Source organism: Pyrgilauda ruficollis, unplaced genomic scaffold (assembly GCF_017590135.1).
Source record: "Pyrgilauda ruficollis isolate IOZ18807 unplaced genomic scaffold, ASM1759013v1 scaffold57, whole genome shotgun sequence".
Classification (NCBI taxonomy): domain Eukaryota; kingdom Metazoa; phylum Chordata; class Aves; order Passeriformes; family Passeridae; genus Pyrgilauda; species Pyrgilauda ruficollis.
In genome coordinates, this window is record NW_024527377.1 from 608,368 (window position 1) to 624,233 (window position 15,866).

Sequence of the window (15,866 nt, forward strand, 5' to 3'; positions counted from 1 at the left end):
AGACATGAAAATGTCCAAATGTGTGTGTTGTAAACTCCAGCTTGCTTGGAATACTGCAGAGCAGGTGTCTTTCTGTTCTGCTGCAGACTTTTTTTAACTGTAGAAAGAAAAAGTAAGTTATTCCCTACAATTTTTAAAGTAACTTCGTGCTTGAAGGGGATTTAAAAATTTTTATTCTTTTTCTTTCAGTCCTTTTCTGAAAGTATGTTTAATTTCAGAACTATGGTCTTCAGCTGGAACTAGGGGTGGGTGTTTGGCTGTGCATACAGCAGTTGAAATGCAGGCTTGTACAGCTGCTTTGACCTGTTACAGGGGTCCTCAGGGAAAAAGAATTCAACATTTTATTACACAGGGAAAACATCTTTCTTTGCTCTTTTATGAGACAGGATCTGAGGTGCCCAGCCAGAGTCACACAGGGAGCCCAGGTTGTCCCTCTAGATGTTGTTGGACAGGGTCTCACCTCTGCTCTCAGAAATGAGTTTCTTATATCAATATCTGGCAATCATCTTCTCTTAGTGACCAACCAGTTTGCATCAGTTTTTTCCTACCTGTATATTTCTGTCTGTTCTCTCTCCTTTCACATCTTTCAAAATCCTTCATTTATCACTTTGGGAGTATGTACTCTTTGTGGGCAGCAACGTCGTTGTCCAGCAGTAATTCCAATTGTGGTTAAGGCTTCAATATTAAAATAGATTATCTGTAAAATATTTATGAAGGATGTGTATTTCAGTAGATCCCTTGTGTCACAGACCCAATCCTGGAAATCCATATTTGCGTGAGATTTGAGGATTGCAGCTTCAGGTTTCATTTTGTACATCAGTAATTCATAAATGTTTGTGTTAGGATTGATTTTTATATTTGATAATGGAAACAGCTGGAGCATCGTGGTTGGGAAGAGCAGCTACTTCTGCAGATGGCTTTATGAGTGAAATCCTTCCTGTTCCTTCCAGCACTGACCTGCCAGCATTCTGTCACCCATCTGCACAAATCTTTGAAGCACAGTTGGAAGACCTGCTCCTATTTAATAGTTTGATCAAAATGTAACTTATTTATCAAGAAAGGAGCTGATTTGTCTATTTTCCTATATAGGATATAAAAAAATGGTAGAAGCTGTAGCCAGTTTTTCTGGTTTAGCATGGGGGTATCAAAGTGAGGATTGGTGTGCTGTTTGTCATAGCATGGAGAAGTTGGAATAAATTGTGGCTGTTTAGATGAAGAAATGCTAGAAAAGTCCTCAAATAAAATGCTGTACTGATCATGTGCTGCTGAGACTCTCCAAGTACAATTTGCACTTGGGCTTAATTCCAAAACTGTTAATGTGAGCTACAGAAGCCAATAAAGTGATGTAATGTAAAACAGATTTAACCCTCTCCATATTGTTACCCTCCTCTGAAAGAAATATATATTTTAAAATAGTTTTAGCTTTATTTATTAGGTTTGCTGGCTAATTACCGAAGTGTGAACAAGCTCTAAGACCCAAGGTTATATCTAAACCCCAGTATTTTTTTTCTGGTGTAGGATGACAAAGCTGTTCCTTTGTTCAGGTATTGGGGCTCACATCAGTATGGAGTGTGTAGTGAGATGGAGACAGTGCAGTCTGGTGTGATTAAATCACTTAAAATTAATATTATTTTGTGTGAAGTCATAAGAGCGGAAGACAAGTGACCAAGTAAGCACCTTCTGATGAAAATTAAGCACAAGGAGAAAATGCATAGTGGAATCAGGGACATGTGTCCAGGAAGGAATGCCCTAGGGATGAGATCAGGAACAGTAAGGCTCAATTGGAGGTGGATTTGGCAAGGGATGTGCCAAAAAAACAGAAGGGCTTCTACAGTTCAAAAAAACCCCCAAAAACTCAAAAATCCAGACAGAAATTGTGATTCACTCTCCCAGTAAATAAGGCAGGAGAACTGATGACATGGAGAAGGCTGAGGCACTCAGCAATTTTTGTGTCAGTTTTCACAGGTTGCTCTTCCCACACCTCTCCATGCCCTGAACATCAAGGCAGAGACTGGGGGATCAAAGTCCTTCCCCTGGGAAGAGAAGGTTGTGTTTGAGAGCACCTGAGGATGTGAACAAGTCCAGGGGACCCAAGGCAGGGATGGGAAGAGAAGGTTGTGTTTGAGAGGATGTGAACAAGTCCAGGGGACCCAAGGCAGGGCACGGCAGGGTCCTGAGGGACTCGGCTGATGGAGCTGTGGATGCACTCTCCATCTGGCAGTCGTGGCAGTCATGTGAAGCCCCCAGAGACTGGAGAAAAGGGGTTAAGGCCTTAGGGATGCCTTACTGCACCCTGTCAATGCTTAAAGCACATTTATTAGAAAGACTTTTTACTGTGTTCTGTAGTGCCAAAGACAAGGGATGTGGTTTTAAACTGAGAAAGGTAGATTTAACTTGGGTATAGGGAAGAAAATCCTGCCTGTGAGGGTTTTGAGACCCTGGTACAGGTTGCTCAGAGAAGCTTTGCTCAGCCCCATTACAGTGTTCAAATTCATCCTTTATTTTGTATGTTTTGTGAACATGCAGGGTACTTGGTGCCTTAGTTCAGTGTTTTTGTAAAAATTCAAGGATTTCTTCAAAGTGAAAGTGAGTGTTGTAAATCTGCTCATTTCAAAACAAACTCCATTTTCTGCAAATTTCTATATAATTGCCATATACTTTTCAGTGACACATCTTGTTGTTCAAATTTCTGAATTTAAACAGAAAAATGATTTGCATTCTGGCTTAAGCTTTAAAAAAAGTGACTGAACAACTACTCTGTAGAAACTGAGAATTTAAAACTACTTTTTTTTTCCCCTTCCATCTGTTTGGAAATTTATTTTCATGCCATTACATCATTTGAACTGTACATAAGGAATTAGTGCAAATGATTCCTATGTGATTCTGCTTTCTGTTGCTGGTATTTTGTTCTCTTTGACCATTGTCTTGTTTGTCTGCTCAGGGTGATGTCTATGTTGCCAGCTATTGCTGATGGTAGAAATGTGTCCACAGGCATTGGGTAGCCAATGATATTACTAAACTATATTATTGTTTTGTTAATACTGTAGACTCAGATGGTGAAAAAACAATGTCACAGGAATTCACAAGAAATAGAGAATAAATGCTGTAAAATGAAAATCCAGTGGATTTCAGCATAACATGTTTTCCTCGGTGATCAGAAAGGGAGCTGTTAGAGTTTCTAAGAGTTAGACTTGTTGGTCACAGAATGTAATTTTTTTTTAATTAGCTACCTCAGACCATAAATCATTGAACTGAGGACATTGAAGTCTCTGTCTTATTGATGTTTTCTTTGTAGGCTACAGAAAGTGAGATGGGAGATGTTGATTTAACGGGTCTTCCAGAAGCACCTGTAGACTCTGAAGATGAAGAAGAGGAGGAGGATGAAGATATTGACAGAACTTCTGATCCACTTCTAGGGCGAGATGTTGTCCGAGAGTGCCTTGAGAAAGAGCCTGCAGATAAAACTGATGATGACATTGGTGAGGAGGAAAAATACAGTAGTAAAATTCACATAGGGCTACTTCATATAACATCTCTAAGAGAAGCATAGCCAAAAACTGTTTAATGAGTTCATGTTCCCTGTTTATCCTAGTAATTGAATGATGTCTCACTTTGCTCTGTTGATACTCCTAATTGAATGATACCTTCTCTTGCTATCTGAGAGAATATTTGTTCTCAGAATCCAAGTATTTTGGACAACAGTCTTTGTGATGCTCAAGATGTGGTGTTTTACAGTCATTACATGCATTGATGTAATGGGATGTGTAGCAAAGTAATTCTGACTGCCTGAAACTGTTGAAGTAGTTACTAAATAGCAAAGAGAACATACTATTACTGTGTATAGGTATACTTAACTGTAAGCTGCAAAACAGTTAAAATGAAGATAATTTACTGCAGTGTTTAACTAGAAATTGGCATGAATTTCAGTAGCAAAATTTGCTTTCTGCTCTACTTCAGATTGCGTCTCTGAACACTGGAAAATAATTTCATGCTCCTGTCTAGCTTATAATTACTGTACCTAGGGGTATTTTTAATTTTTCTAAATGTTTGAAGCTGAAGTGCTTTTACTCTTAGCTAGACTGCTGCCCTGAGAGTCAATCAGAACACCAGCAAGGCTGTGGAGCTGAGTTCTGGCTGTCGATGACAAAGTGCACACTGGGCTCTTTTTAGCCACAGGCACTAATGGGAAGTGTAACACCACTGAACAATTTTCAAATGAATTTAACTGAAGTTTAATACACTTGTATTAAAGAGAGTAAGGAAGAGTAAGGAATCCAAGGGATCCCTGGGCCTTGCTGTCATGATACCAATGTTTCCTTTGTCCAACAGAACAATTATTGGAATTCATGCACCAGCTCCCTGCCTTTGCCAACATGACCATGTCTGTGAGGAGAGAGCTGTGCTCAGTGATGATATTTGAAGTCGTAGAGCAAGCAGGAGCCATCATACTTGAAGACGGCCAGGAGGTAAGTCCCTGCTTCCAGAAGAGTGTTAAATCAGTAGTCAGACTCTCAGCATAGGTGCCCTGAATCACTGTCCTGAAATCTCTTCCTGCTTGGATCAAGACATCTGGAATGGCATTTGCTGTTCATGCCTCTAAGAAGGGGTGAGGTAGACTCGTCTCTGGCAGTGACTAAATGGGTACCCAGGGAAGGAATGTTCATTCTCACTAAATGGTACAAATATATCATAGCAATTAGCCTACTTATTAAGAAAGCAATCTATTCATCAGCATTTCTCCCTCCAGAATCTGAAGTGAATGAGAAAGCTGAAAAGCATTCCTGTTTGTCTCCATCTCTTGCCTTACAGTGCAGTGTTGGTGGATTAAATGTTGCAGAGAGGTGGTGACAACAAACTGGAGGCTACAAGAATGAACCTTTCTGAGATAAGAGCTTACAAGAGTTGTTGAATTAGCTTCACTTTGTAATTTTTTTTTTTTTTGTGCTTTCTCTAGCTTGATTCTTGGTATGTTATTTTAAATGGCACAGTAGAAATCAGCTATCCTGATGGGAAGAGTGAGAGTCTCTGTATGGGAAATAGTTTTGGGATTACTCCCTCACTGGAAAAACAGTACATGAATGGAGTGGTCAGAACCAAAGTAGATGATTGTCAGGTAAGGTTGCAATTCTGTATAACTGTCTCTTCTTTTTAAGCATCTAATAAAAGAAAACAGATTGGAATGGGTCCAGAGGAGGCTACCAAGGTGCCCTGAGGTGCACAGACCCTCTCTGTGGAAAGACACTGGGAGAGTTGGGGTTGTTCAGCCTGGAGATGGGGATACATTCATATTTTAGATACTTTAATCACTGTTGTTCTCCATGGGGACAGTTCGTGTGTATAGCCCAGCAAGACTACTGGAGAATTCTGAACCATGTGGAGAAAAACACTCACAAAGTGGAGGAAGAAGGAGAAATTGTGATGGTAAAGGAGCACAGGGAGCTGGATCGCAGTGGAACCAGAAAAGGACACATAGTTATCAAGGTACATTTCTTTCTGTGTTTTCCATTAATCTGTTCAACTTCTACTTATTAGTAAATAAATTTGAATCTAGTATATATGTTCAGTTTTGTCTGTGTCAGCTCAAAAAACTTGATGGGAAGGAATGTGTATTATATTTCAAATTTACTTCCATTTCCCCTTTAATAAAGTTACAAACATTGAAACCTGTTCAACACATACATTGAGTTTTGTATTGGGAGCACCCTTTGGGGTCTTTATGACTGGTTTTTTTTTGTAATCTGAAAGAGGAACTTAAACTGCTTACTAAAAACTAAAATTAAGGGAAATTACTAATTGTTTTAGCCAGGTGTTATCTATGCGCAATGTCAGGGCTGAGAGAAGCAGGAGGATTTGATTTAAACATGTTGGTGTGTTTTCTCCTGAGTTGGCCATAACTGAACTTTCTAAAGGGATTATACTGGTGACGTGGGCTTATGTTGAATTACTCTTTAGGAAGAGGTAGTGATGAGAGATATCAGTTATTTTTTGATTTGCTTTTTTAAGGCAACGCCCGAGAGACTCATCATGCATTTAATAGAGGAACATTCTATTGTGGATCCAACCTACATCGAAGATTTTCTTTTAACATACAGAACATTTCTAACAAGTCCCTTGGAAGTTGGAAATAAACTCTTGGAATGGTTCACAGTGGACAGTCTCAGGGATAAGGTTGGTTGGAGTCTAAGAGATTAATATTTCTGGTGAAAATAGATTTAAATTGATCCCTTTTTGTATTGCTGATAAGCTAGGATAAATAAAACTAGGTTCCACTCCGTCTAACTGTGTGCTCATTCATGAAAAACCTTGATAGTCTGGAACTTATGCCAATTTGTTGATTCTTAGCCAGTGTTTTTATGTCTTCTAGCCTTGAGCTGAGGAAGTCCAACACACTGTCAAAGCACTGGATGTTTTGTATAGGAAGTTGTGCAGGGTCTGCTGCAGTTACTGCTTCTCTTCTTACCTCTTTCCATGCTTTTCATTTTGTCAACTACTGGTTTTTAATAAAAGGAAAGATAAAGAGAAGTGTGTCATCAAACAAAAGTAGCAATGGTATAATTTTAGAAGAAAAACTGCTAGAGAATTAGATTTCTTTTATAATACGGGTGGATAATACAGTTGTCAGACTGACTACCATGAATAGTAGTGACTCTGTAGCACCTACAGAAGCAATCTGAAGACTTAACTAAAATTTCTTAGAAGAAAGTTTTTTATTATCACAACTAGAACTTCCTTTAAAGAAATCATTAGGATGCTTTAAAAGGTGATTTTCATGGAGAGTGTCAGGGAGGCTTAGCTGAAGATGAATGGTACCCCCATCTGGGGTGAGGTAGCCAGTATTTTTAGGTATAAAAATATTTAGGTTTTTAAATTTTTCATTTGCTTCTCCAAATAAAAGGAAAAAGATGATGATTTCAAGTGTAAATGTCTTTTTCCTATCAGGTACAGAAATCTGTTTTATGTTCTGCCACATCCAAGTATTCCTCTGTGTTTGTAGATTAAAGCTTATAGGAGTAGAGCCATAAGTACCTTTATATGTATATATATGTGCATAATTTATTTTGTTTTTCCAGGTTACCAGAGTAGTGTTACTGTGGGTGAACAATCATTTTAATGACTTTGAAGGAGATCCTGCCATGACTCGATTCCTGGAAGAATTTGAAAAGAACTTGGAAGATACGGTAGGAGCAAAAAGGAATGAATGTCACATTTTCTAGTACTACATATTTCAATTTTTGAGTGTTACCAGTGCCTAACAGCTGTAATCTCTAAGTGTAACAATTAACAGGTGGCTTTTAACATGGGACATACTTGTTCTTGAATATAAATTAGATATAAAGGCCATATAAAGTAATATCTATGGCACTCACTTGGGAGTTTTTGCATTTCTGCAAAAGAGAACAAGGTTTATTTAGTAAGATCTGAAAATCTGGCATCACAAATCTAATTTCTGGCACTTGGGGTATTTTTCATAACTGTTTTTCCATTTCTGATAAAAGAAACATTGCACTGCATTTTGTGTCTTCTGTGTTACAGAAAATGAAAGGCCATCTCAGATTGCTGAATATTGCCTGTGCTGCCAAAGCAAAATGGAGACAAATCACCCTGCAGAAGCCTTCCAGAGATTCTCCCCTGTTTTTCAGCCTTCTTGGAGGCAGTGACAAAGGGTTTGGTATTTTTGTAGAGACTGTGGAGATAGGCAGCAAAGCAGCAGAAGCTGGACTTAAGCGTGGTGATCAGGTAAAAACAATTATGTTAATTTAAAATATTCTGCTTCTCCCACCTCTTGTTTGTTCTCAACAGAAATGTTGTGCTGTGTACTAAAACCAAACCACTGGAAAGTGTGGGATTGCCACAGCTCAGCTTCCATTTCTGTCTGTTAAATGGATTTCTATTAAATAGTTTTCAAAATATGTAAAATATTTAAGTATTCCAAAAACAGAATGGGAAAAGAAAAGAAGTTACAGTTATTTTTCGAAACTTTCTGATTGGAGATATGGTTACATTGAAACCATCAGATTGTTTTGTGGGATTGATTCTCATCTGATGTGTTTGATCCCAGCTCACTGAGGTAGGGCACACTCAGTGAAAATCCAGCTTTTGAAGTGATATTAGTTCTGTGGCTCATGAGCCACCATTTCTGATTAATTGCAAGAATGTCATGTTATCATAGAAAATGAACTTACTTAAAGCATTTTGAAGTAAAAATGGAAGTCCTGACTTATTTACAGGATATAACTTCTCTGACACGAGGAAAATAGTTATTTTACTTGGAATGTTTTCATTCTGTAGCTGCTGTAAAGATGATATGGTAGTTCCGGGGAAGTGCTTACTGTGCCTGTATTATCACCTTTGTATTTGTAAGTCTGTCAGATATATGTTCTCCTAATAGTCCCAATTTTTATTTCTTAAAGATAATGGAAGTAAATGGACAAAATTTTGAGAACATTACCTTTGTAAAAGCTCTGGAAATCTTAAAGAATAACACACATCTCTCCATTACTGTAAAAACAAACATTTTTGGTGAGTAGACATTATATATTATATATTTTTATGTGTGAAGGAAAAACTCCACTCCTTCTGGCTTTATGAGGCAATAGGATTCCACCTTTTTTTTTCCATTTTGCTCTTGAGGTGTGAAGTTGTGCAGAAGTCCCCTCATTGTACCTCTGTTTGCTTGGATAAGTTCTCATGTGCCAAGGGCTGCATGTTGAGTGGCACAGAGCCAGCACAGACAGCTCTTCAACTCCCTGAGAAATCCCCAGATGACTGTTTAAGCTGATTTAGTGTCCCTCCATGCAATAGGGCTGAAACAAAGCCAGGGGATCTGGACCAAAATATTTTTGCCAAGAAACAGCAAAAATGTAAAACTGGGATTTTGTAAAACTTTCTTTAATGGCTGTAAGAATGAGAGGATAAATTACCTTTATAATTGAAAAGGGGTTATAAAAAGTGGTATGGCATATAAATGTTGGCTTTTAATTGTCATCATGAATATAAACACCTAAATACCTCTTTAAAATCTCAGTCAAATCATCTGTTCTTTTTCCATAATCTTGTTCAGGCAACAGAATAACAAGAGCTACAGAAAGGAGACTGTGCACTCCATAGTAGTAGCCATATTTTCTGATGGTTTTCTTCTTCTATTTCCTTTCTCCAGTTACCTCCTCTTGCTTGCTATTGATTTTCTTCTCAGTATTATACTATGTTTATTACTGTGCAGCTAAAAAGGTTCAAGCCCTCAGCAGTTGCTTCTTAGCATAATGCTAAAAAAGCTTGAAACAACCAGAGTCACCAGTGGTCCAGACTAATGTGAAATGACATGAAATGAAGCATCACTATAACTGAGACAGTGATAGGTTGTTCATTTCTATTATAAATGTGAGCAACATAGACTTACAAGTGGGTTCTAATTTCCTCCTGCTAGCTGATAGAATTTCAAGGTGATTTCTCTGATAAATTTTAATGAATTAATATCTTGAAGCTTTTTGCACCAGTGATACTTATTATCCTGACTTGTTAATTGAGTGTTAAGTGTCTGGTACTGACTATGAGCAATTCCTGTTGTTCTATTCAAATCTGTACTTGGAGAGCTTGTAGCCTGAGCTTTTATTATAAAACAGAAATGTACCATTTAATTGGACTTTCTGTACAGAAAATTTTGGTTGCCTTCCTCATAGAGACAATCTGATTAATTTGCTTTGTTTTCAGTTCTTCATTCTTCCAGTATCTCAGGAGAAATTGAATTCAGTATTTCAGTAGAAAATATTGAATTTCTGACTTGAAAGGCTTTCAAAAGATTTTTAAAGGACCTTTAAAGAAATAATTGATGTCGACAAGACAATTTGAACATTTTTTACACCTTATATATGTGGAAAGAAACAGAACAAAACCCCTGTAATTTCCATGGAATTCTAGCTTTGAGAATGTCAGTGTGGGTTATAGACTAGCTTAGTTTCATAAATGCGATAGGAAATGTGATGCAGCTTCTGTTCAGTAGTGTTAGGAGAGGCAAAGAGAGTTTGGGAAAATATCAGTCTGTGTTGCAGTTACTCTTGAAGAGGCATGTGCACTCCATTACCTAAAAGATGCAAACAAAAAAGCCGATAAATGCATAGTGCTTATTGCCCTGAATGCAGTGTTTCCTTCTTATCTTCCTGGGACGTGAGAAGCAAAAGGGTTGAGGGGAAAAGAAGATTTCACTGTGAAGTTCTGATTGTGCAAAGGTTACTCACAACAACTGTATCTTCTCTTACAGTGTTTAAAGAGCTGCTCTGCAGGATAGGACAGGAGAAGAATGGAATTCCACATATTCCAAAAATTGCAGAAAAGAAAAACAACCGTTATTCTATCCCAGATATGCCTGGAGATGTGGAACAGATGTTTCCCCGTGAAAAAGGAAACAAGAAAATGAAAGCAAACACTGTATCTGGTGGAAGAAACAGAATCAGGAAAATTTTAGACAAGACCCGTTTCAGCATCTTGCCTCCAAAACTGTTCAGGTTTGTCAGACTCTTCTGTCAAAAAGTAATGGTTCTTGATTAGGTTGTGATATTTTAATCATAGAATGGTTGGAAAGGGATTGGGTTGAGAGGGAACTTAAATGTCTTAAAGACTATCCCTTCCAGCCCCTCCCATAGGCAGGGATACCTTCCACTATCCCAGGTTGTTCCAAGCCCCATCCAGCCTGGCCTTGGACACTCCCAGGGATGGGGCAGCCACAGCTGCTCTGGGCTCCCTGTGCCAGGGCCCCACCACCCTCACAGGGAGGAATTTCTCTCTAACATCTACCTAAGATCTGCCCTCCTCAGCCTCAGGCCATTAAGAGATACCGATTGCTTAGTATTTCTAGTCACTATGTCCACATTGCTTATGTTTTTTAAAAAATCACTGTACCTGCCCCATGAATGTAGAACAAGGCCAAAATATCTTTTCTCTCCCAATGAACGCTTTCAAATCTTTATCCCCATCTTGTTTTGAAAGCCTGTCTACAGCATGTAGTTAAAACAGCTGAACACCGTTATTTTTTCTTAGTTTCATTCATGCCAAGGTGAATAGGAGGAGTTTATGCAGATAACTGAACCAGAACTGTTTTGCAGCGATGGCAGCGTGAGCCAGTCCCAGGACGACAGCATCGTGGGGACACGGCAGTGCCGCCACAGCCTGGCCATCATGCCCATTCCAGGCACGCTTTCATCCAGCAGCCCTGACCTGCTGCAGCCCACAACCAGCATTCTGGATTTCTCTAACCCTTCAGGTAAATGGCAGCTTGAGGCTGATTTACAGGATGGTTAACAAGGCAGCTGGGTCAGGGGGAATATTGCAGTTGTCACTAGCATCTGAGTGCAGTTGACTGTGCATCCTGTGGGCCCAACAGGGCCAAACTGGAGATGTACTGAAAATCCACACTGCCTGAGCCTCTCTTGCCTAATTTTTTTAGGTAATGTGAGACTTAGTTATTTTTTACAAAGAATTGTATTTTGCCACTTCTGAGAGCCTTTAATTTACTTGGCTCTGGTGGAAGGAGATATTCTTTGTTTGCCCCTTTCTCCGTTGCCATCTCTCCTCAGTCCTTTGACTTATCCAGTCTTCTATCTCCCAGTATATATTTCAAGCAGTATTGTGGCTAGAATAGGACTGCCATGGTACCAGCACAGTGATTTTCTTGTTTTACAAACATTATATATACTCAACAGTATGTCTAAAATCCTAAAAAATGTTTTGAGATGTGTGGTCTGGGCTTTCATTGCTGTTGCTGTAGGAATCCAGATTATGGGGTGGCTGCAGGAGGCATTTGTTGCAATAGGCAAGCTGCCTGTAAACATGTCTAGTCAGAATATTTTTTTCCTCTATTTTAAGTGTAAGTTCTGTACATAATGACATATTCTGTAAAGTGTTTTGTGACTGTGACTTATGTACATAAAATTGCAGATTTCCCTTTTAAAAGGGATGTGCACAGATATATCCTATCAGGTGCATAAATACCCATTACAAAAAAGTTCCCTTTTTGCTGCAATTCCAGGTCCTCGCATGAGAGCGACACATTTTTCTAAAAATCTTGATTGAATACTATACAAGTTACCACTTAATATGAAATGGTGGTAATTAGTCCATCATGGATAGAAACACAGAATGATTTGGATTGGAAAGGACCTTTAATGGTCATCTATTCCAAGCCCCCTGCCATGGGCAGGGACATCTTCAGCTGGATCAGTTAGCTGTGCTTTAAGCTTGCTATAACTAATATGCTACCAGTCTGAATGTCAGAGAAAACCAAATTATTTCTGACAGTGTACACTTGATAAGTTTTGTAAGCATCTCAATCTTGATTTTGTGTTGATACGATTTTTTTCTTTTTCTCCTGTCTGCAGCTGTTGGGTTTTACTGTAAGTATTCTCATGTAAAGCATCCTGCAGACCTTAATATTGCATGGCTTGCCTGTAAATTTAACACTATCAGACATTGCACTGACGTAGTTTTTACTGTGGGGCATTGGCTAGCCTGTGCTCTGTAATTTTCCTTAAAACAAATCCATAGGTTTTATGGATTTGTTTTAAGGAAAATGGATTTACTATACAGGCACAGTGCTGGGCTGAGGCTGAGACCTGCATTTTGTTCCCATTTCTGCTCCCAGCACACTGAATGTCTTCTTGCAGGTTCCTCTGCTTCTTGGTGGCCTTGCTTTAAAGGGGTGAAGTTGCTTATATCTCTTTCATAGAACTGAAATTTCAGAGGAGAACAGTTTGAGATTTAGTTTGTTCTTCTGTTGTACTTCATAACTAAAATTCTGTGCATGCCAACTTGAAATGTGCTTTGTATTGTCAAAATGAGCTGAATAATGCATAAAAAATTTAATTTAATAATTTATGTTTGCCTGCTTAAAAGCAAAGACTGTGAAGACAGAAATGTGCCTGTAATATTTTCCTTATCTGTCACATTGTTTTGGTTGCATGGGTTTGGGTTTTTTTTGTTGGTTTTGGGTTTTTTTTTTTACTTTTTTTCTCCCCAATTAAATTTCAGTTCTTGTTTTTAGGTATGTTGATACCAAAGTCTAGATGTTTCCCTCTTCTGTTTCTTTATTATCACTTTTATGACAGGCACTTCTCTAATTATTCAATATATCATTTCCACCATTTTCATTTTGAAATAAAGTACCAAATAAAGTACCATTTTGAATAAAGTACCAAAATCCCTTATATTGTCCCTATTCACATATATATTGAACTTCTCATATTCAGCTAGAACCCAGCTTCTGATGAGAATGTTCTGATCATGTTTTAATCATAATCATGAACCTGTTAGAGGAATTAGCTTTCAATGGGAATTTTTTTAACCCATATTTTCTTCCATCTTAAAATTTATTTACAACTGATGTCAAGCCTTTCTTTTTTCCAATGAGTGGGACCTTTGGTGCTGGATCATAGATACCTGCTTACTTTTTACCTTGAAATTCCTTCTACTTGTGCCCATAACACATACAAATCCTGATGCAAGAAAAAGTAACCCCAGGGTCACTGCCCCCAAAGATCTTTGTTGCCTCCTTAAGCAGTGGATTTTGATTGAGGAAAATCCATGTATAGGCAGTGTGGTGAGCAGCATCTAAAACTGTGCTCGAGAGCTGCTGCTGGGAGTGCCTGAAGGATCTGGGTGCTCTGCCCAGCAGGATTGACTCCCTGGGCAGGTTCCCCCTGGGCAGAGGGACGCCTGATCATCACTGGGGCTCCAGGGCATGTCACAGTTCTCAGATCTGGCAATTAAGGGCTGGACAAATAGCAGTGAGAGAAGAGAAGGGGAGGGCTGTTTGGGAGGTTGTTGCTTTGATGACATCAGTGGGGATCTCTGATGCAGCAGTTATGGCACATCTGCCTCTGGTGTGGTTTTGGAGACCTTCAGACTCTGAAGCCTTGGCTGAGGGCTCAGCAACATCCTGCCACCTTCTCAGGTCTGCAGAAAAGTTGTGAAGTTTTAGTCTTCAGGGAAGGGAAAAACTGGGCTTCCCTGTGCTTGAAATTACTGTGCATTTTGACTCCTGACATTTTTTAAAAATCAGTATTATTTAGAAACTCAAACTTTCTGTAATGGCTAATAGAGCAAATTATTTGCAGTCATCAAGCTGTGAATTAAACATGTTTCTGTAGATATTTATTTCCTGCTGTAGGCTGCCTCAGATAAAGCTGTTCTCTAATGCATTTATAATACATAAAATGTGCTATAAATAATTACACCAGCCAAGGAATTAACTGCTGGCAGCAGCAGTGAGGGTGAAAGCTCGTGGCTAGTTCTGGGAGCAACCAAATCTCCTTTCTTCCTCATATCCTCCTACCCCAAGCCCATCCATCCGTACTTGGTGGCTTCCCATCCCTGGGAAGAGTGCCCTGGCACGTGTGTGGACCTGGCTCTCACAGATGCAAGAGAGCCAAAGCAGGAATGATGCTGCCAAAGTTTTTAAGACATACTGCGAAGGAATGGTGCACAGTCTAGTTACATACCTGCATGTCTTATGCTTTGGGTCATGGGATGGTAGAGTAATTGGGTTTTAGAAGAACAGAGAGGAGAAGAGTCTTCTTTTTTCCTTACGAAGATAAAGAAAAACCCAGAATATTTTAAATATTTTTTAAGTCCAGCATGTTTTTTTCCCCAGAAGCTGGTTGTTTTTGTTTCCTGATGATCAAATGGGACAGTAAATCATAGAATCACAGAATGGTTTGGCTTGCCATAAGATCATCTAGTTCCACCCTACGCCTTCCACTAGGCCAGGTGCTCCAAGCCCCATCCTGCCTGGTGTTGAACACCTCCAGGGATGGAGAGTCCACAACCTCTCACCCTTCTCACAGGGCCTCACCCTTCTCACAGGGAAGAATTTGTCCCTAACATCCAATTGAACCTGCCCTCCTTCAGCTCAAGCCAATTCCCCCTTGTTCTATCACATGCCCTTATAAAATATCTCTCCAAGTGACCTTGTGTCTTTTCAAGGGAAAAGTACTTCACACATTAAACGTGTTGTGCTCTTTTTTTAGATATTCCAGATCAAGTGATACGAGTTTTCAAAGCAGATCAGCAGAGCTGTTACATCATCATCAGCAAAGACACTACAGCAAAGGAGGTGGTGAGTCATGCTGTCCACGAGTTCAACCTGACAGGAGCCCCCGAGACCTATTCCCTGTGTGAGGTGTCCGTGAGCCCCGAGGGGGTCATCAAACAGCGGCGCCTCCCGGATCAGTTCTCCAAGCTGGCTGACAGGATCCAGCTCAATGGACGGTAAATGTTCCTTGTTTATTTGGCTTTCAGGATTGAAACGTTGTACATTGGAAAAGATCTCCACGAGAATTAAGCCCAGCATCAGGGAGAGGTGTTTTAATTAGATAGATGGGTGTCTGTTGGAAGCACAAGCAAGTAAATGCCAGTAACTTACACTTCCCTCTCTTCTTTCCATCACCTTCCTCTTCTGCGCCCAAGAATCCCTCCCTAAATCCACAGCAAGCTTGCTTGATGGCAGCTAAATTTAGCAGATCAAGATAATGTATACAGTGGTTTACACTTAGAGAAAAAGGTTATATTTGTTTTGACACTTCTCACATGTACTTGAGGATTAAAGTATACAATTAATATCTTTTTTAGTGTCATGCTGCAATGAACTGATACTAACCTGAGATAAATTCTTCCATTTTTAAGTAAACTGTTCTGAATGTTTGTGACATGTTAAGTGCTTTGGTTTTATCTGATGACCTGACCTATACCAGAAGAAAGTTTATTAAACTAAAATATTCTGTAGTTGTCTTTCCTAGGCAACAGAGGGAATTTATGAGTAATAAATTTTTGTGTATCTGAAAGTGATTTACCTGGAACCATGGAATGAATTTTCCAGCTAT

The 15,866-nt window shown here is 39.2% G+C and overlaps 1 protein-coding gene across 13 annotated transcripts in view; it reads left to right on the forward strand.

Annotated features, from left to right (window-relative positions):
- Window positions 1-15,866, forward strand: part of RAPGEF6 (Rap guanine nucleotide exchange factor 6) — a 122,627-nt gene that overhangs the window by 77,883 nt on the left and 28,878 nt on the right. For 8 of the 13 annotated variants that reach the window (XM_041481804.1, XM_041481798.1, XM_041481806.1 and 5 more), the window contains exons 8-19: window positions 3,296-3,479; window positions 4,330-4,466; window positions 4,955-5,113; window positions 5,329-5,481; window positions 6,004-6,168; window positions 7,071-7,178; window positions 7,534-7,737; window positions 8,412-8,520; window positions 10,256-10,499; window positions 11,097-11,254; window positions 12,369-12,383; window positions 15,015-15,255. In XM_041481804.1, coding sequence (XP_041337738.1) covers window positions 3,296-3,479; window positions 4,330-4,466; window positions 4,955-5,113; window positions 5,329-5,481; window positions 6,004-6,168; window positions 7,071-7,178; window positions 7,534-7,737; window positions 8,412-8,520; window positions 10,256-10,499; window positions 11,097-11,254; window positions 12,369-12,383; window positions 15,015-15,255 — 1,877 coding nt within the window. The remainder of the gene's footprint in view (window positions 1-3,295; window positions 3,480-4,329; window positions 4,467-4,954; window positions 5,114-5,328; window positions 5,482-6,003; window positions 6,169-7,070; window positions 7,179-7,533; window positions 7,738-8,411; window positions 8,521-10,255; window positions 10,500-11,096; window positions 11,255-12,368; window positions 12,384-15,014; window positions 15,256-15,866) is intronic. The other 5 variants (XM_041481795.1, XM_041481799.1, XM_041481807.1 and 2 more) reach the window with 1 other exon arrangement.